Source organism: Marmota marmota, unplaced genomic scaffold (genome assembly GCF_001458135.2).
Source record: "Marmota marmota marmota unplaced genomic scaffold, marMar, whole genome shotgun sequence".
Lineage (NCBI taxonomy): Eukaryota > Metazoa > Chordata > Mammalia > Rodentia > Sciuridae > Marmota > Marmota marmota.
In genome coordinates this window covers 3,644,842-3,666,798 of record NW_025999880.1, presented here as the reverse complement: position 1 = coordinate 3,666,798, position 21,957 = coordinate 3,644,842, and the positions used below count along the sequence as shown (strand labels likewise).

The window sequence follows — 21,957 nt, the reverse complement described above, 5'->3', positions numbered from 1 at the left end:
GTACAAAAACTTCAAATTTTCTCATTCCCCAAATCTTTGAATAAATTAGCATTCCATGGAGATGCTGTGTTTATTACTTGGATTGTATGTTTTATGCATATTAACTCTTTTCTAGTTCCATAATCAGATCTAGGGTAATAAAATGGTATGTAGGAGAGGCTTTTTCTTTCTTTCTTTCTTTCTCTCTCTTTTTTTTTTTTTTTTTTTTTTTTGTGTGTGTGTGTGTGTGTGTGTGGTGCTAGGGATTGAACCTAGGGCCTTGAGCAGTAGGAGAGGCTTTTTAAGAGAGGTTCTTTAATTAAGAAACTCATTTCTCCCCTTAATTAAACATAGATTAACAAATTTTAGTGTCCTGTGATTTTTGCTCTGTATGTAAACAAATATAGAGATTTATATTTGTGTTTTATACAAATATTCTATATTTAGTTTTTCCTTTCTCTCTGTCTCTATCTTTTTCCCCCCTATACCCCTCTAGTCCTGGGGATCAAATCCAGAATATTCAGTATTTGATTTTTTTTTTTTCCCTTGTTGTGCGGGGGTTAGAACCCAGCACTCCACTACTGAGCATTCCCAGACTCCTATATTTGAATATTTATAAAGAATTATGAATTTGTTTTGTAAGAATTCTGAAATCATGAAACTTCAGTGTCTGATTTGCAATAACTGACTAAATTTCTGAGTGTAATATGTAGTGTGTTTTTGGAAACCTGCCTGGATAATTGTGTTCCCTTATACATATAAAAATAGAATATCTACATGGTCACCATTCTTGTTTTCTTGTTAATATGGAGAAGCATGAACAGAATTAAATTAGGATGTAACCATAACTATGGTCCAGTAAGAGTATATAGCTCTTGATTTCATGTTAACCAATTACATTACTTCCTTTTTGACTTTAAGGAAATTTGTCATGAGTTTGAATCATATGATTGCTTTCAGAAATGTTGAACATTTGACTTCACATTTAAACTTTACATTTGAACTTAAGAAAAGTTCATGTTGTAAATAAAATATTGTAATGTACTTTTCTTCCTACTTTTTATTATGTGAAACTTCCTCAAATGTGCAGATAATTATAAATGAATTTAATGTACTTTCACGCCACTTCAACTAATATTAACTTATAGCTAATATTATTTTATCTCTCTGTCCTCACTTCTCAATTATCTTGAAGCAAATCCTACATGTCATATTACATTATGTGTGTGAATATATTAGACTTAGTGCTTAAAAAACACAATCACTACTAGAAGTAGTTAGTAGTAGTATCTTAAACATGTTCCTCTGTTCCCTGTGTTTCCTGTGAGTCATAGAGGCTTGAAGCTTTGTTTATTGTTTTTGACAGGAATACATTTCTTAGCCTTTATGTATTTATGTCACAAGGTGCAATAATGTCTTTTTTGTGATAATCTGTTATTATATAAGTCCATTGCTTTATATGTTACAAAATAGTGGTATTCCAATTACATCATTTTTTTCTTTTGTTATTAGCTAGAATGCTATTTTTGTTTTGGGGGGTGTTTTTGGTTTTGTATTTTTTGGGGGGGTGGGGGAGGCAGCAGGTAGAGTCTTGCTATGCCATGCAGGCTGACCTCAAACTCCTGGACTCAAAGAATCCTCCCACTTCAGTCTTCAAGTAGCAGGAATTACAGGCAAGCAGCACTGTGTCCACCTTAAAATACTTTTATAGAGAGACTTTTCCTCATCACTAGTTTGATTATCCAAGATTTAGTTCATATAGGAAAGAAAAGATAATTGATTCATTCCCCTTATATAACAATTTTTAAAGTAAGTTGGTTCTCTAGCATCTTCCAGAACTGTTTCAAATGTTAAAAAAGTACTTTTAGTGACTGTTTATTCTACACATTGAGAACACATAATGTTTGAATTTGATAACATCCCTTAAGGATTGATTTTAGGGCCTTTGGAGGTAGAGCCACAGGGCACAGCAAACTGAAAGAGTTAAAATTGCTTGCAAGAACTAGCAAAGTTTTTTCATTCACTGTGTCTCAGAGTAGAAGAGAATGATGTCAGTCTGGCTCAAAGTTGAGAACTTTCCCTAGAGACTATGCGCCTGTTGGATTTCGACCTATCCTATATTTAAGCCTTTTATGTTTAAACCAAATTCCAGGTTCATTAAACTTTGTTTTGTCCTTATGCCCTAAATTAATTAGGAAAAAAAATTCTCTTTGAAAACAAATATCTATGAAGTAACTGAAACATGAGTCATTCAATGTTGTGAGAAAATTTAACATTTTTCTTTAGTGAAAGTTTATCTATCTATCCTAATTAGTTGAGTTTTCAAGGAGCGTCCTGACCACTAAAGTTTTAACTCAACACGTACACACACACACACACACACACACACACACTTGTATTGTTTTTAAAGTAACATCTAAAATGCCAGATTTCATAGAGAATATTGATGAGACAGCTCTGCTAGTGAATTCTTACTGCGAGATCATTTGAATATTTCAAAATGGGGGAAAGACTGAGAAAAATAACAGAACGTAAAGAGAGATGCTAAATTCCTGTCTATACTGTGCCAGGAATTGTCTGAGAGTTTCATGTAGTCAAAATTGGGCAGGATTCAAATTCTTATCCTTTGCTTCCCCCAATACGTTGCATCTCCAAATGCTTTTGGTAATACAAAAAAGTGTAAATTTGATCTGTTAACCATCACTGTGTTAAAAACAAAACCTCACTATAAGTATTTTGGTTTTTCATCTAGGGTATTGGCACAGCAATTGGAGAACTGCCTCCATATTTCATGGCAAGGGCAGCTCGCCTCTCAGGTGCTGAACCAGATGATGAAGAGTATCAGGAATTTGAAGAGATGCTGGAACATGCAGAGACTGCACAAGTAAGAACAGTGGGGGAAAAAATAGAACACTCTTCTAATCCCTAAAGAGATTATCATTAAGGTAAAATTGTTAGTAGTTACTCTAAGGAAGAAAACTGCCAAAGTAAAAACAAAATAAAATATGACTTGGGATAGAATATTCAGAAAAGCTGAAAAGTAAAAATGATAAGGGAGCTGGAGGTGTACTTCAGACATCAAGCGCTTGTGTGAGGTGCAAGGTCTGATCCCCAGTAATGCAGAGAAAGAGAGACAGAGAAACAGACTGAGTATGTAGGGTACAAAATAGGTAGACCAGGCTTTAAGCCAAAAACAGAACTTCTGATTGTGTGTGTGTGTGTGTGTGTGTGTGTGTTTATGGTGTGTTGGGAATTGAACCCAGAGCCTCATGCATGCTAGACTAGTACTGTACTACATCTCCAGTCCACTTTTTTGTTGTTGTTGTTTTAAGACAAGATCTCACTAAATTGGTCCCTCAAGCTTGGAATCCTCCTGCCTCAGCCTCCCAGATTGCTGGGATTACAGTTGTGCACCACCATGCCTGGCAGGCTGAGATTTTTTTTTTTAATCTGATTACAATCTGTGTATCAACATATATCTCAGTAGTACACAGTTATTTTATTCTTCGAAGAGCATTGTTAAGTTATTATCCCTAAGAACACTGTTAAATTAATCTTTAGGAATGACCTTAAAAAGTAATGTAGACTTTGTTCTTTGGGAAATAATATGGTTTTTCTTGTCGTTGTTTTTCATTTACATGATTTCTTTTTTGGGGGAGGTGGGGAGTACTGGGGATTGAACTTAGGGGTACTAGGCCACTGAACCACATCCCTGGCCATACTTTGTATTTTAGAGAGGGTTTCACTGAGTTGCTTAGCACCACGCTTTTGCTGGCTTTGAACTGGCCATCGTCCTGAACTGGCCTCAGCCTCCTCAGCCACTGGGATTACAGGCATGCATCACTGTATCCAACTTATTTACAGGATTTCTTTAAATCTCTGGTTTTTCTTCTCTCACACCAGCTCTGAAAAAACACCTCTTGATATCACTTCCCACTTTGTAGCTTATAAACTTATACACACACACACACACACACACACATTTTGTGTGTGGGATCATTACACTGAAGCCCTCCATGCTCCACTCCTTTTCTTTTGGCCTTCTTCACAGTTGCTCCTTTATTGGTTTGAAGGTCCTTTTTTCTTGATTTTCTCTCTCATTTTGGTTGAACATACTTTGCAGTAGCTTCCTGAGAAAAGGTAAATAAATAGAAAGTGTGAGACCATATATCTGAACAAGTGTGTTCTTCATTCACTCTTAAATGATTAACTGAATTTTGGACTCCAGATTGAAAATAATTTTATGAACTTCAAATTTAGAATGCATTATTCACTTGTCTTCAAGCTTATTCTATTGATATTGAGAGGGTTTATTTAATTTGTTTACATGGTGCTGAGAATTGAACCCAGTGCCTCACACATGCTAGGCAAGCGCTCTACCACCGAGCCACAACCCCAGCCCCATTATAGAGAGGGTTAATGCCCTTCTCAGACCTCTTTAGAGACAGTCTATTTTTGTTTTGGTATTTTCTCAGTAAAAGCTTTTAGATTCATTATCATTATAGGCCTTATTTAAATTTATTCTGCTAGATGCTCAGAAAACTAAAAGTAGAATTCATTAGTTTTAGGAAATGTTCTTAAATTTTTTCTTGAGTTTTGCTTCCTGGTGTTGCCTCCTATACTCATCCTTTTAACTTTTTTTTTTTTTTTTTTTTTTTTAAATCTCTCTGCTCCTAATATGTATCTTGGTCAATCTCTCTTCCTTCCTTTTCTTTCTTTCTTTTTTTTCTCCCCTTGTGATACTGGGGATTGAACTTAGTGGTGCTCTACCACAGAGCTACCTCCCCAGCCCTTTTTTAATATTTTCTTTTAAGGAAGGATCTTGCTAGTTGCTAAGAACTTGGGGTCTTCTGGGTCAGCCTCCTAAGTAGCTGGCATTACAAGCCAGTTTGTTTTACTTTCTATAATATCCCCTCAAGTATATCTTCTAGGTCTTATATTGAAACATTGTTCAGCTATTACATATAGCATGTATTTCCAAGGAAATTTTATCTCATCTTTTTAAAGGTTTTTCAGTTTCTTCAAGTTTCCTATTGCTCCAGGCATTGGCTTTTCTGTTTGTTCTGTTTGGAGTTGATACATACTTGTCCATCTACATAAAAGAATAAGACACATTAAAAACTGAATGAAAATTATGTGGAAACCAAGTGTGAAGGTATTAGGTCTCCCTTATCTTAACAATGGATCGCAGGCTGGCTTATTTATGCAGAACCTCCATATACTCTATCAGTATATATATTGATCTCTCCTTTGGAATAGTTCAAGTTCTCCAATAGCATATTCTTCAGTGTCTTGCCTGGGGACTATAAGCCTTGCTGCTGGTATTCTAATGCTAGGCTGGTGAACAGTGGTTAGAGATCTCCATTTATGTGTAGACTTTCACTTAATCCACTTTGTGTTCAGTCTCTGGCTACCTACACAAACTCAAGCACAGATATATCCTGAGCCTAGACCCTCTTGTTCACTTTGCCTAGAGACTGTATTTGATGTCATCTAAAGGGCTGACAGAAAAGGTGGCCTGGCTGTACTAAGTAGAGGTGAGACCTCTGAGTCTACTCCTTATACAACCTCCTTGTTTTCAGCCCTGCCCCACCCTTTCTGTAGTTCTGCTGAAGAGCCTTTTTAGGGCTTTTGGGGGGATATTATTTGACTTCTCTGCAGTATCCTCCACTGTAGCCTCTCTAGTATTTTCTTTCATCTGTCCCTGTCCTCTTTTAATAATATTTGTTTATTAATATTTTTAGTTTAGTTCTTATTTTTGTTTTCTACATTTTGGTGTTATTTTTAAGATACAAGGATGTCTTATTATTAGTTATCTGTTGCTGAGTAACAGATCACCCTAATATTTAGTGGTTTAAAACAAGAACACCCATTCATATTGCTCACAGATGTGTAATGAGTGCCTTGTCTCTATGTAATATCTTTCAAAGATCCCATCCATAGCACTCCTTACATTGGCTAGAACATCAGACTAGATGACTCATTCCATTCTTTGCAGTTTTTTTTTTTTTTTTTTTTTTTAGGGATTATAAATAATGTATCCCATAAGCTTATTGCCATCTAAAAGCTCAAATCTAAAAACTCAGATCTTCTGGAATTTGATGAAGTAAATCATACTTGTCTTATTCATACAGTTTGAACTCTTTAAGATTTTGACCATTTCTTCACGTAGTTTTTATGTATCCAATGTTATAGTTATAATTTTTTTCTCTAATTCCTCTTTTATGGTTCTGATTATTTTTACTTTTTGACTGAATCTTCTGTAATTCAAATTCATCTGTTTTGAGTCACAGAAAGTAGACTTCACATAGTACTTCTAATGGTTATGAATGTTGGCTGTTTTTATTCTATAAGGCCAATAATTATAACCACTATTTTAGGATAAACTATACATTTTATTCCCTAATTTCATATTACTTATACTGAAAAACAACTAGGCATAGTGGTGCAAACCTGTAATCCCAGTGGCTTGGAACGTTGAAGCAAGAGGATCATAAATTCAGAGCTAGCCTCAGCAACACAGCAAGGCTCTAAGCAACTTAGTGAGACCCTGTCTCAAAATAAAAAAGGGATAGGGATGTACTCAGTGGTAAAGTGTCTTTGGGTTTAATCTCCATTCAAAAAAAAAAAAAAAATCCAGTAAGTATGATATACACCAATTGTTTCATTGTTTCATCCTTAAAATCAGAAATCATATACTCTTTACAAACATTTTCTTTAAAATTTTTACCCCAAAGTGCAATTATATATAGTCTCAACTAATAGACAAACTAGAAATAATTAAATAAAACAGTAGGATAAAAAAGAAAAGAAGCCAGACATGCTTGTGAACACCTGTAATCCCAGCAACTTGGGAGACTGAAACAGGAGGATCACAAGTTCACAAGTTTGAGACCAGTCTCAGCAACTTAACAAAGCACTAAGCAACTTGTTAGCAAGACATTGTCTCAAAATAAAAACTAAAAAGGACTGGGGATATAATTCAGTGGTAAAGCATCCCTGGGTTCAATATCAGTATCAGGAAAACAACAACAACAACAAAAAACACTTGAATGAATTAACTTAAAACAAATGTGAAGTAAAAGGTATTATCCCTGTTTTTTTTTTTCTCTGTCTTTCTGATTTTTTTTTTTTTTTTTAAGTTGAGACAGGGTCTCATTGTACCACTCAGGCTGTACACTCCAGTGATCCTCTTGCGTTAGCCTCCCTAGAAGCTGGAACTACTGGTACACACCAGTATAGGGTTTTCCCTAATTTGAATAAGGAAACACTCAGGGAACACTGGTAGTCAATTTCAGAGTCAAAACCAACCCAGATTTCTGACTTTTAAGATCAGTACAATGCACCATACTGCAGTTTAGCGATATTTTCATCCAGGCTAATGCAATAAAAAATGCAGAACTAGTTGAAATTTGTTTCTTCTATATTTGATTTGATTTGACTTTTTTTTTTCTATTCATGCTTCTTTCAACCAGATTCCATCAATTTTGTGACTTATGGTAAATTTCAGTGCATGTTAATATATAATTTTTCCTATATTCTTTCTTCCAGCTTTAGGCAAAGGTGTAGCTGGGATTTTTTTTGGGGGGGGGGCACCTCATTTATTTTATTTATTTATTTTTATGTGGTGCTGAGGATCAAACCCAGTGCCTTGCATGTGCTAGGCAAGCGCTCTACCGCTGAGCCACAACTTCAGCCCTTATGTGGGATTTTTAATTTTTATTTATTTCTTTTATGCTTTGTAGTGGAAAGGGTGGAAGAGAGTTATCTGAGAGTACTAAAGTTTTAATTCATTATTCAGTGAAGAGTTCCTTGGGGTGGTTTGTCAAAGAAAACTGTTTTCTTTTTGTTTATTCTTTTTTAACACTGTGGATTATTTACTATATCCAAGTAAGATACATTATATCGCCATTGTATTCACTACTGTTATACATTCATGTTTTTATTTCTAAGGTTTTTACTATGCACATAAATTTATAAAAATTTAAGAGGTTTATTTATATATTCAATTCTCATAAGGAAGGTACAGAGCTCAGTGTAAAATATTGGGGTAGTTGCCTTTCAGTCTTTTTCTATGGATATTATATCCATACAAGTAAAATCATGTTCTATTTATGTTTTGTCACTTGGTTTGAATATAAAAACATACTGTGGTCAGATATGGTATTAGTCCCAGTAACTCAGGAGGTGAAAGCAAAAGGATCGCAAATTTGAGGAAAGGCTGAGCAGTTTAGTAAGTTAATTAAAAATTTTAAAAGTATGAAAAGGGTTGGGCATGGCTCTCAGTGGTTAAGTGCCCCTGGATTCAATCCTCAGTATCAAAAACATACTATATGAATATTTTTCCATATCATCAAATATTTTGAACTTTTCATTACAATTTTATTTATTACAATAAAACTCTTGACTAACATGAACAAAAAGGAGAAAGTAAAAATTTCATTTTATTGGTTCATGTATCCATGATTTATATTTAGTATACTTTTTTCTTACTGATTGATATAACTAAGGAGATGCCCTTTGTCACATTTTGCCATTAGTTTTTTCTAATTCCCAGTGTGTTTTCCATGTCATTTATTTTGTGTGTTTTATTCAATTTTACTTTTTAGATAAAAATGTTTTGATTTTTTTCTTCATTCCAACATCATAAACTTAAAGATTCAGTCCCTTGTCCACTGTGCCAGACTCTCTTTTGTAAAACTTCCAATTTAATAGGAGCAATAAAATATGGATGAGTTGGTTCAACTAACTAAAAACAGTAAATTAAGTAAAATGAGTATGAGTAGTTATTTAAAGATTGCCTAAGAATAATCTTGTTAGAAAAATGTGTTATTACTTTAAGGTAAATCTCTTTAGTAGCATAAGGTTATCAGCAGGGAAAGGAGGAAAAAAAAAAAAAAAAAAACCTTGGCCCTGATTTCTTTGCCATGTGTTCTCTAAGTAGGTTAAAGGGTGCATGTGATTTTATAAGAAAGTGTTATTAAGTAACAAATTTAAGGCTATTTTTTGCTTAAATTCCACTTTTACTAATGGTTGAATTTTATACTATAGATGCTTTGAGAGAAAAAAAATAATGACTAAAACATTCATTTGTGTTCTGATTCTTTATGCTACCTGATTTATTTTTCATGTGTACTTTATTAAGATGTTGCAGTATTTTTCCACCAAACTGACTTCCTTTTGCTCTTGGCTTTGTATCATTTTTCATTAGATGTCTGTGGGAGGTAGGCATTAATAAATGTAGCTTCCTATGTTCTTGAGCAATTCCAGTATCATTTGTAAAAGTTAGGTCTAGATAGCTATCTATGTGCTTTGTGGATATTTCATACAAGGTTTGGTTGTTCTCTTTGTGATCTTTTTCTCCTTTGTTCCTAAATTCTGTTAATGGTCTCACCATCCTCACTATTACTTGCAGTTAAATTTGAGTTGTCTTTAGTTTTAATCCTCTACACCAAAATAAATAAATAAAATTCAAGTCATCTAATTTCTCTGCTTGCCTCCTATATCTGGTCATTTTTCAGGGTCTGTTGATTCTGCCTCTGTGGTGTCTTCATCAGCCCTTTTTAACATTTTATTTAGAGACAGGGTCTCACTGAATTACTAAGTGCCTTGCTAATCTGCTGAGGCTGGCTTTGAACTCACAATTCTCCTGCCTTAGCCTCCTGAGTTGCTGACCTTAACCTTAAATCCTCCTGAGTAGAGGGATTACAGATATGTAGTTTTGTCTTTGGATGAACGCCACGCAGTGTACTGACACAACTATAACAGCTGTGGCATCACTAGGTGATAAAATCTTATGAGACAATTGTTGTATGTTCTGTTTACTGAAGATGAAAATGTCATTATGTGGCACACACCGGTACTACGCTTGTTTGGCATATGTGTGTTAGGGAATGAACCCAGGGTTTCACACATGTTAAGCATATATTCTACCTATACTCCCAGATTAATATCCCTATTTTTGAGAGAACCACTGCATTAATAATGATCATGCCCATTTTCAGAGATCTCTACACTTTAGTTTAAAATCAGGACAGCCATATTTTTACATAAAAGATCCAATACAGGAAATATGGTAACACCTCGGCTAATTAGAAATACAACACCTTTGTAATGGAAAATGAGCATTAATAGTTATTCTACTGTCCATGTTTTTTCCATTAAACTCTGGTCTAGGACCAGATCACCTGTGAGTATTCTGTAGTTATAAGAGAGAGTAGGTTTGTATTTAATATGCTACCAATTTTCAAACCCATGAGCAAAAACATCGAAGCAGAAATAATCTATTGGTCCAAGTTTCAATGAAAGAGAACTTTTTACAGGCATTTTACAAAAGGTTTTTGAAACATAACTGAATATAGCGCCTTTAAATTAGTTTAACAAAGATAACCTAATGCTTACCCACTGCTTATTTTTTTCATATCTGTAAACAGGGTGTGGAGATGAAAAGAACAAAGCAGACACAAACTGATACTTTAATGTCCAAAGCAAACTAAGAAGAAATCCCTTAAATATGTATTTCTCATTGGGCTTTTTATTGATTGGGCTATATTAACCTCTTATTCTCACTTGAAAAACAGTCTGGTTTCAATTAAAATTGCTTCATCATCAAAACAAATACGCTTCTTCTATTCTGACTTAATCATTGAGAGTTAAGGAGTATGGCTAAAATATAAACAATTTTTAACTTCCATCTTTTTTTTTTTTTAAACAGCGCTGGGGGAGAACTTCACATGTGCTAGGCAAGTGCTCTACCACTGACCTACACCCCCCAGCCTTCTGTAGTCTTTCTTGTGTGGAATAACTAGCTCAAGATTTTCTAGAACTTTTTTCTTTTCCTATATTTTGTTACAAAAAAAGTAAACAGAATAAAAAAATTTAGGAGGTCTGATATAAATGTTTTCACTGAGTTTATTTATTTATTTACTTAGCCTTTATTTGTTTATTTATTTATTTTTATGAGGTCCTGAGGATCAAAACCAGTGCCTCACAAGTGCTAGGCGAGCACTCTATTGCTGAGCCACAACCCCAGCCCCGAATTTATTTTTTAAGTAAGCAAGCCTAGCCAAAATTGATAAGGTTACAGAAATGCACACATAAAAACAAATTAATTTGGAAAAATGCACAATTAGCAGATAAATTTCCTGGTAACTACTCATTTAAGCAGCTTGCATTAGATCTTTCTAGTTCAGTTGCTTAATACAATAGGAATGGGTTAAAGAATTAAAAGAACCAGAAAAGGAAAGATTCAAGTCTGAGAGTGGGGTGGCAAGTGAAAAGTTCAGAATAAAGCGAGAGCTTCCTGAGAAAGCAAATAAAAAGGAAGCATGGAGAATTCCACTGTAAATCTTGCTAAGTGTGCTGAAAAACAACAATTACTGAACATTCTAAGTGCTACCTTTTCTTGCTGAACAAAATGCAAGAAAGTGACCTTTGATACCAAACCTAACTGAACTAATAGTTGAAATATTCTGCAAAAGAATCCATCAAGAGACCACTTAAAATTGCTTAATCTTGATGGTACTTTGTGGTAAAATCATGAGCCAGCTTTGAAAGATCTAGCAGGCTGTCTTTTCAAAAACTAAGCGTTATTGGGTGTGGCTGGTTGATTCTGAAAGGAGAAATTACAGTAAACCTTGGTAGCTGTGACAACAGCTTAATGATAAAGCAATGTGTTTAACATGTCTCTAATGTTCATTTTGATAAAATTCATCAGTTTAACTCTATGCAAACAAGCAGAGATCCTGAGAGCAGGAAGCTTTTCTGTGGAACTCCTGACCAAACACAAACCATAGCAGTTACTACAAAGCTTAATGCAAACCCTCTAGAGTCCACGTTGACAAATTCTTTAACAAGCCCTGTGGTTACAGGGAAGCTGGTTTCACTCTGACTCACTCCTGCTCAAACAGTTTACTGGAAATGAAGGGGAGGGGGAATTTTCAGAGAAGTCATGTGATGGCCAGACAAACCACAATCAGCGAAGGTTCAACAGAGTCAAAAACAGGTCCCAGCAACAACTGACACTTAAGAGTGTTCAAATGGCAGTAAAGCATATGAAAATGAGTCCCCTTTGGTTTCAGATCACCCATACCATGAGCTCTTTGATAAATCTGTGTACGTAAAGGAACAGATATTTCAGAGGGGGAAAATCCAGCAAGCATTAACATGGTATAAGCAACTGTAAACACTTCATAAGAAAATGTGCTTAAAAAATAAATAACAAATGAAATACTAAAGCATTTGAGTATATAAATAATCATTATCAAATGCTCTAAACTCAAATGATCAACACACATATTTTATTTTTATCAAAAGAACTTTAATATCTAAATATCTAGATAAAAAGGAGCTAAGAACCCCCATAATTGATGAATTTCTTTTGGTATTATAAATAAAGTAAATAACTTGAAATTTCTGAATAGGATAAGGATCCTATTAAGTTAAATATATATATATATTTTTTAGTTAAATTTAATACAAACTAGTTGGGGAAAAATTTAAACCTAATCTGGGGATTTACTCTCAATATACAGATTAAGTGGCAAATATTAATTAAATACTATCCTAAACAGAATCTAAAAATGCTCATTTAAAATAAGATTAATTAACAGGCATGGTGGTGCATGCCTGTAATTCCAGAGGTTTGGGAGGTTGAGGAGGAGGATCATGAGTTCAAAGTCAGCCTCAGCAACAGTGAGGCTCTAAGCAACTCAGAGAGACCCTGTCTCTAAATAAAATACAAAATAGGGTTGGGGATGTGGCTCAGTGGCTGAGAGCCCCTGAATTCAATACCTGGTACCCAAAGAAAAAGGAAAAAAAAAAAAAAAAGATTAATCCCAGAAACTACAAAATGGACTTTGAGGAAATGCTCATCCTAAAATAGTTTATAGACTCATGCCTAATACTCAATAGAAAGGTAAGCTAACCAAAATGAATATGGAGAAGAAGCAGAATTCTTCTAAAGGGTAAAGTTGGAAGAGTTTTAAATTTCTGATTTTAACTTCTAATTCTGATAGCAATAATAAGAAACAGTAAATTTCACACAGCAACCTAACACTATGAGAAAACAATAGAAGTAGCAAGTAATTTGGACAGATGGCATTTGGCAGTCAGATAACAATCTTATTCAAAAACACTCTCCCAATTAAGTATGTACAACATTCCTACTCTATTGTGTTAGCTTTAAATTTAAAAATTCCACAACCACCCTCAGATTCCCATTCCATCAGTAATATTGGCTGCACTAATCTTTTAAATAAGTTACTGTACTTTTCAAAGTCCTAATGTGTCTTTAATTTTTCCTTTTTCTTTGGTTATGCAGTTCACAGAAAAAACAAATTTACCACAAGAATCTTCATTTGTTTTCTGTCTCTCTCTCTCTCTTTTTTTTTTGGATGATGCTGGTGATTAAACCCAGGGTCTGGTGCATACTTACATATTCTACCACTGAGCTATACCCTACATCTGTACTTTTTCCTGAAGTATGATATTTGTTTTACTTGATGTGAATTAAAATTTGCAAGTCATTTAACTTGATGTCTTTTTTTTTGAGTGGGGTGGTTTCATGGGGATTGAACCCAGGGGCCTTGCTATCCTGAACTATATCCCTCTTTTGAAAAGACAGAGTCTAAGTAAATTGCTCAGGTCCTCCCTAAATTGCTGGGGTTGGTCTCAAATTCGTGATCCTCCAAAGAGCTGTGATTACATGCCTGTGTTGCCATCCCCAGGATAAGCAGAGGTGTTTTCAGAAATGTACTTTTGTTACTTTATGTAGGAAAAGATTGGGGAGAAAATTAGTAAAGAGTAGAACAATTAGGAAATCACTAGAAATGTTCAAATAAGGGCTGACAAAGGTTTGAACCAGTAGCATAGAAGAAAAGGAGAGGGTGACAATGATGAAGACACCACAGAGGCAGAATCAACAGACCCTGAAAAATGACCAGATATAGGAGGCAAGCAGAGAAATTAGATGACTTGAATTTTATTTATTTATTTTGGTGTAGAGGATTAAAACTAAAGACAACTCAAATTTAACTGCAAGTAATAGTGAGGATGGTGAGACCATTAACAGAATTTAGGAACAAAGGAGAAAAAGATCACAAAGAGAACAACCAAACCTTGTATGAAATATCCACAAAGCACATAGATAGCTATCTAGACCTAACTTTTACAAATGATACTGGAATTGCTCAAGAACATAGGAAGCTACATTTATTAATGCCTACCTCCCACAGACATCTAATGAAAAATGATGCAAAGCCAAGAGCAAAAGGAAGTCAGTTTAGTGGAATATTTTATGTCTAATATTTTATGTCTAATGGGTTATTAGTGAGGTTTTATTGTTTCATTTGCAGTAGTAGGGATGTGAGTTTTTTGTTGTTGTTTTTTGTTTGTTAGAGAATTTTAATATTTATCTTTTGGCGGACACAACATCTTTTGTTTGTATGTGGTGCTGAGGATGGAACCCGGGCCGCACGCATTCCAGGCAAGCGCGCTACTGCTTGAGCCACATCCCCAGCCCCAGGGATGTGAGTTTTAAGATTAGTTGTTGGGGCTAGAGGTGTGGCTCAGTGGCAGAGCACTTGCCCTGGATTCAATCTCTAGAACCAAGGGGGAAAATGATAGTTAAGGTGAGGTAACCATTACAGTTGTAAATAACTAAACAATTTCTTATTTTTCTGAAACAAGAATATGGCACTTCAGAACCAACATTTCGCTGGATGTTGTGGTACATACCTATAATCCCAGTGACTTGGGAAGCTAAGACAAGGGGATCACAAGCTCAAAGCGAGCCTCGACAATTTAACAATACACTGTTTCAAAATAAAAAGGGCTAGGGATGTGATTCATAGGTTAAGCACCCCTGGGTTCAATCCCTGGTGCCCAAAAAAACCCCAGCATTTCAAGAAAAGTAATTTCATCTGGATGCAGTGTCACAGGTCTATAATCCCAGCATTACAGAAGACTGAGGCAGGAGGATCACAGGTTCAAAGCCAGCCTCAGCAATTTAGTGAGACCCTGACTTAAAATTTAAAATTAAAAGGGCCTGAGGTTATAGCTTAGTGGATAAGTGCCCTGGGTTCAATAACTAGTACAAAAATAATTTTTTTTTTATTTAAAACCAAAAACCTCTTGTTTTAATTCCCAAAACTTTGCTCATGATTGTTCTGAGAACTCAGACAAGATATTTTGTTTCACTGAGTGTCATTTTGACATTCATTGTCTTTTGACATTTACTAAGCAATGTAACTTCAGTCTAAGCAATTTGTCTCATAATTGCTTTTCTCTCATGTCACTCATGATAAAATAGATATTATTACCAGAATTTTTAGAAAAGATGAACAAATTGGCTTATGAAGATTAAAAGATTTATTAATGCTGTGTGTACCATTTTGATGTCATAGAAGACTATAATTATTAGATTTTATATTCTGTTTCTCTCTATAGCACTTTCCATCTTCTTTGTTTTCTGATCTCTTTTACAACCACATTGTATGTTTCATCCATCATCGCTCTCTCTTTCCTCTTCTTTTTTTGCCTACTGCACATCCCCACCCCCACTTTAGGTTATTGATCCCTTGAGGGAAATCTTGCTGGAACTTTCTTCACCTAGGCTTTCAGTATGATTTACTTCTTTACCTCCTTGAAATTTTTTATCAGATTTCTTTCTTTTCTTTTCCTTTCTCTCTTCTTCCCTCCCCCCTTTTCTTTCTGCTGGGCTCAAAACCAGGGCCACATTATGCATGCTAGGCAAGTGCTATCACTGAGCTACATCCCTAACCCTTGATCAAATTTCTTAAATCACCTTTTCTGAGAGACCTTCTCTGACTATCCTATTTAAAACTGCATCTTCCTTGCCACTGTTTTCCAGGTTTGTTTCCTACTTACTGCTCTTCACTTCTAATGTGTCATAATTGATTTATTTTTTTATATTTTAGTGTTGGTCTCCTTCCACTAGAGTGTAAGCTCCATGAAGTTTGATTGAGTGTTGTACATCTTGCTCCTTCGGTATCATTTGTCGTGTAGTAAGCACTTCATAAACACTTATTAAATGAATTCATGAACAAACCACCATGTCCTCATCTTTGGATTTTTTATTACCTTGCACATTTTAATTACCAGATTCATTTAGTTGAATTTCATTGCATTTGTTTGTTTGTTTGTTTGTTTGGCACAGGTGATAGAACCCAGGGGCACTTTAACACTAAACTATATCCCCAGCCCTTTTTATTCTATTCTACTTTATTTGTTTGCTTATTTGGTAGCAGGGATTAAACACAGGTATGCTTAACTACTGAGCTACATCCTCAGCCCTTTTTATTTTTTATTTTGAGACAAGTTTTGTTAAATTGAAGGGTTTCACTGTATTGCTAAGGTTGGCCTCCAACTTGCAATCTTCCTGCCTCAGCCTCCTGAATTACTGAAATCACAGGTATGTGCCACAGGGCCCAAATAAGAATTCTAGTGACTGTGAAAATGAATACATGGATATAACAATTAAGAATTTTTAAAAAATGAATACATGGGCCAGAGGGAGAGGTGCCCTGAGCTATATTCCCCATGGGTCTGTCTATTATGTGATGGGTATTTATAGGAGGGTTTGACAGAAAAATTAACTACTAAAGGTATCCAAAAAAGGCCTGAGAAAATCTGGTTAAAATGTATAACCTTGGACTGGGGTTGTAGCTCAGTGGTAGAGCGTTTGCCTAGCATGTGTGAAGCACTGGGTTCAATTCTCAGCACCACATATAAATAAATGAATAAAATAATGGTCCATCAACATCCTAAAAAAATATTTTTAAAAAAGATAAAATGTGGGCTGGGGTTGTGGCTCAGTGGTAGAGTGCTTACCTAGCATGAATGAAGCACTGGATTCAATCCTCAGCACCACATAAAAATAAAAATTAAAGATATTGTGTCCACCTAAAAAAAAAAAAAAACTAGAAAATAAATTTAAAAAAAATAAAGTTACTTTTAAAAAAATAAAATGTATAACTTTGTATGGCTACTACTGGGAATAGTCATTTTTTAGTATTTTTAAAAAATAAATAAAAGGTTCTGCTGAAAAAGAATTCTTGCTGGATGCTGTACCACATGCCTGTAATCTTAATGATTGAGAAGACTGAAGCAGGATGATTACAACTTTGAGGCTAGCTTCTGCAATTTAGTAAGACCCTATCTCAAAATTTGAAGGGATAAAAACAAGATAGGGAGGCTAGGGTTGTGGCTCAGTGGTAGAGCACTCGCCGAGCACTCGCCTAGCACTCGCGTGGCACTGAGTTTGATCCTCAGCACCAAATAGGAAGGAAGGGAGGGAGGGAAGAAGGAAGGAAGGAAGGAATTAAAAAAATAGGCTAGGGATGTAGCTTAGTGGTAGAATACCCCTGGGTTCAATTTCTAGTACTGCAATAAATAAATAAATAAAATGATTCTACTTTCAGGAAAAAAAAATTATTAAAGTAGTTTTACCAAACTTGGCATTTAAAACATATAAAACTTTTCTTTTTCTCCAATGTAATTGTTTTGGTTTATTCAGTTTCCACATGTTTAACATAACGAAGCTGTTAATTATTACAAACAGCCAGGCGTGGTGGCGCATGTTTGTAATCCTAGCGGCTTGGGAGGCTGAGGCAGGAGGATTTTGAGATCAAAGCCAGCCTCAGCAAAAAGCAAGGTGCCAAACAACTCAGTGAGACCCTGTCTCTAAATAATACAAAATAGGGCTGGGAATGTGGCTCAGTGGCCAAGTGCCCCTGGGTCCAATCCCTGGTGTGTGTGTGTGTGTGTGTGTGTGTGTGTGTGTGTGTCAATCACAAACACTGTTTTGAACCATCTAAAAAAGAGGAAACCCCTTTTAGATCCTTTTCCACTGAAATTTATTATCAGTTGGCATCACAGAAGCAATATTTTTTTAAAATGTTTTTAGTTATACATGAACACAAGATCTTTATTTTGTTTGTTTATTTTTATGTGGTGCTGGGGATCAAATCCGGTGCCTCACATGTGCAAGGCAAGCACTCTGCCACTGAGCCACAACCTCAACCCCCAGAAGCAATATTAAGAGTAATTTAGATTTGGGCTGGGGTTGTGGCTCAGCGGTAGAGCATTCACTTGGCACGTGCAAGGCCCTTTGTTTGATCCTCAGTGCCACATGGGAATAAATAGATAAGGTGAGGGTATTGTGTCCAACTACAACTAGAAAAAAAATTTTTTAAAAAAGAGTAATTTAGATTAGAATTACTTTCAAAAATTGGCAATATCCACTAATTTTCTTGAATATTTATTTTTTAGTTGTAGTTGGACATGATACCTTTATTTATTTATTTATCTATTTATTTATCTATTTATTTTAGAATTTTAATATTTATTTTTTAGTTTTCGGCAGACACAACATCTTTGTTTTTATATGGTGCTGAGGAACGAACCCGGGCCGCATGCATGCCGGGCGCACTCACTGAGTGCTAAGTACTCTACCATTGAGCTACAAACACAACCCCGATATCCACTACTATTAAACATACACATTTCATTCCATTTGCAGGGCTATATCTACCAGAAAGTTGTGCCAAAAGACTTGTACAGCAGTATTCATAGCAGTATTATTTATAGTAGCCCCAAATTGGAAATAATGCTGATGTGTATCAACAGTAGAATAAGTTGTGGTGTATCCATACAATAGCATAACATACAGCAATGAGAACAGGTTGGTTACTGCTACATGCAGCAGTATGTTTGAATCAACTGGACATGATGTTGGGCCATAAGAAGCCAGGCATAAAAGAGGACAAACTGGGCTGGGCACCACATAAAAATAAATAAATAAAAATAAAAAAGAGGACATACTATATAATGCCATTTATATAAAGTTCAAAAATAGGAAAAGCTAAAACTGTAGTAACAAGTCGATCATAGTGGTTACTCTGGGGGAAGAAATAATTACTAGGAATGCTACCAATGGGGTTTCTGGGGTCATGTATTGTCTCTAGATCTCAGTGGTAGTTACATGGGTGTATTCTTTGTAAAATCCCATCAAGATGTACATTTTACATTTGTATACTGCATATATGTTGTACCTATATAGTTTGAAAAATACTTGTACTATTCCCTACTCCCCACCCCACATACAAATAAATAAATACATCTGTACATACGGAAATCCTTGTAAGCCTGATCTTAATGCAGAAATAGTTAATGACTTCTTAGCACAGTATTCTGAAGTGTGTGTTGTCCAAAATAAATTACTTGGTTTTTATACTGGGGATTGAACCCAGAATGCTTTACCACTGAGCTATATCACCCAGACCTTTTTATTTTTTTATTTTGAAACAAGATCCCACTAAGTTGCTAAACCTGGCCAATCCTTCTGTCTCAGCCTCCTGACTCACAGGGATTGCAGGTATGCACCAACATGCCTCACCTTCATATATTTTTTAAGAGAAAAAAACATACTGATCAGGCCGGGCACAGGGGCGCACACCTGTAATCCCAGCAGCTCAGAAAGCTGAGACAGGAGGATCCAGAGTTCAAAGACAGCCTGAGCAATGGCAAGACACGTAAGCAACTCAGTGAGACCCTGTCTCTAAATAAAATACAAAATAGAGCTGGGGATGTGGCTCAGTGGCCTAGTGCCCCTAGGTTCAATCCCTGGCACCCACCACCCCCCCAAAAAAAATATACTGATCAGTTCTTTTTATTTTTTAAATCTATTTCTTGTGGTGCTAGGGATCAAACCCAGGGCCCTGCATATATAGGCAAGCACTCTGCCATGGTGCTACATCCCAGCCCTGTTCTCACATAACTTTTGAAGTACCATGAATTATACTTTTGGTCATTACTTTTAGTCAGTGACTTTGGGGTGGTGTTGGGTTTTTTAACTATAGACCATGGTACAAAAATATATTGTACTCACGTTGTAGAATCCATGGGTTTGTGTAACTGAAATAAAATACTCTAATAAATAGTATTTTAGACTATTTTCTCCTTCCATAACAGACTGCCACAAAGTGGGTAAATATAAACAATACAAGTTTATTTGGCTCTTGGTTCTGGATGGTGCAAAGTCCAAGATGTAGGGGCCATATCTGGTAAGGGCTTTCTTACTGTATGTTAACATGGTGAAAGGCATCATATGACAGAAGAGAGGAAAAAGGGTATCAAACTCTTTCCTTTTATAACTGACCCACTCCTGGTGGCTTTGATCCATTTATGAGGACAGAACCTGCATGACCTTGATCACCTCTTAAAGGCTCCTTCTCTCAGCTGTGTTGCATGGGGAAATCAAATTTTAACTACTACAGTGGACATTCAAACTATAGCAAATAGTATCTACTTGTGTCAAATTTGTGATCATACAGTTTTTATTTTACGCGTCTTGCCATTGCTCAGGCTGTCTTAGAACTCTGGATCCTCCTGTCTGGATTTTCACAGTGCAATTTAGTTTAAAGAAATTGCACTATATGAGAATACTTTCTCAAAATTTAAACAAAATTTGAAGAATTGGGAATGTAGCTCAGTGCCTGTGTTCAGTCCCCAGTACTACAAAAAAGAAAGAAAGAGACAGAAAAGAAAGTCTCAATTATTTTTCAGGAAAAAAAAAATTTCCATTCCTTTCTGATTCATTCATTTTATATATTCTATAACAATTATTGTTTTACCCTAATATCTGATATATACATATATAAAAATTCTAATGCTCTCCTCTGATTTTATGGTTGATCATCAACTGTTAAAACCATTGGGTGGATGTTAAAATTTCTCATCTTCAGTAGTTTCACAACTCAGTTCTGATCATTCTTTCTTGCTAAATATTTGTGCATTTTGTAATTCAACATCTTATAGATAGTAATATAAAGTTTACTAACTATAGTCAGCATTTCATATCAACCAGATTTAGCTAACCACTAATTAAAAATATTTGGGAAAGAAAAGGCAATAAAATATAATAATGCATTGATAACAATAGTACAAATCAGACTGGGGATATAGCTAAGTGGTGGACTATTTGCCTAGAATCCATGAAATTCTGGATTCAGTCCCCAGCCTTGCCTCCCCCCACCATGTACATACACACAAATTAAAATACAGTATAACAAGTATTTGCATAGCATTAACTTTATACTAAGCATTATAAGTAATGTAGAGATGATTTAATGTATTTGGTAGGATGTACTTATATGTTCTAAGGCCCTGGGTTCAATCCCCAGCACCACAAAAAAATCCCTACTTGGGCTGTGGTTGTGGCTCAGTGGTAGAGCGCTTGCCTATCACATGTGAGGCACTGGATTCAATCTCAGGACCACATAAAAATAAAGAAAGAAATTGAGCCGGGCACGGTGGTGCATGACTTTAATCCCAGCAGCTCTGGAGGCTGAGGCAGGAGGATCACGACGAGTTCAAAGCCAGCCTCAGAGATTGTGAGGTGCTAAGCAATTCAGTGAGACATTGTCTTTAAATAAAAATACAAAAATAAATAAAGTTATTATGTCCATCTATAACTCAAAAAGTTTTTAAAATCCCTACTTTATTATAACTCTAGAATTTATTCCCTAACCAGAAATTATCTTTATACCATAAGTATGTTTAAGTTCATTGTTATAATTAAAAACCAGATTAAATTATATATTAAAATTATAATGTATTAATGATGTATTAAAATGTTATAATTAAAAAACAGATTGGAACTGTGGTTGTGGCTCAGTGGTAGAGAGCTTGCCTAGCATGTATGAGGCACTAGGTTCAATCCTCAGCAGCACATTAAAAAAATATAAGTAATTACTGGGGCTGGAGTTGTAGCTCAGTGGTAGAGTGCTCGCCTAGCATGTGTGAGGCACTGGGTTTAAACCTCGGCACCACATAAAAATGAAATAAAGATATTATGTCCACCTACAACTAAAAAATAAATAATTTTTTAAAAGACGGTAAATTTAAAATATATATATATATATGTAATTACTTTAATGATATTGTTGAGGAAATCAA

General features: G+C 35.3%; 1 protein-coding gene across 3 annotated transcripts in view; it reads left to right on the top strand.

Moving 5' to 3' along the window:
* The window catches only part of Vmp1 (vacuole membrane protein 1), a 115,343-nt gene that overhangs the window by 54,614 nt on the left and 38,772 nt on the right, over positions 1–21,957 (top strand). For 2 of the 3 annotated variants that reach the window (XM_015495385.2, XM_048792211.1), the window contains one exon: positions 2,732–2,863. The exons of the other annotated variant lie outside the window; for it this stretch is intronic. In XM_015495385.2, the coding sequence (XP_015350871.1) occupies positions 2,732–2,863 (132 nt within the window). The remainder of the gene's footprint in view (positions 1–2,731; positions 2,864–21,957) is intronic. 3 annotated transcript variants of the gene reach the window in all.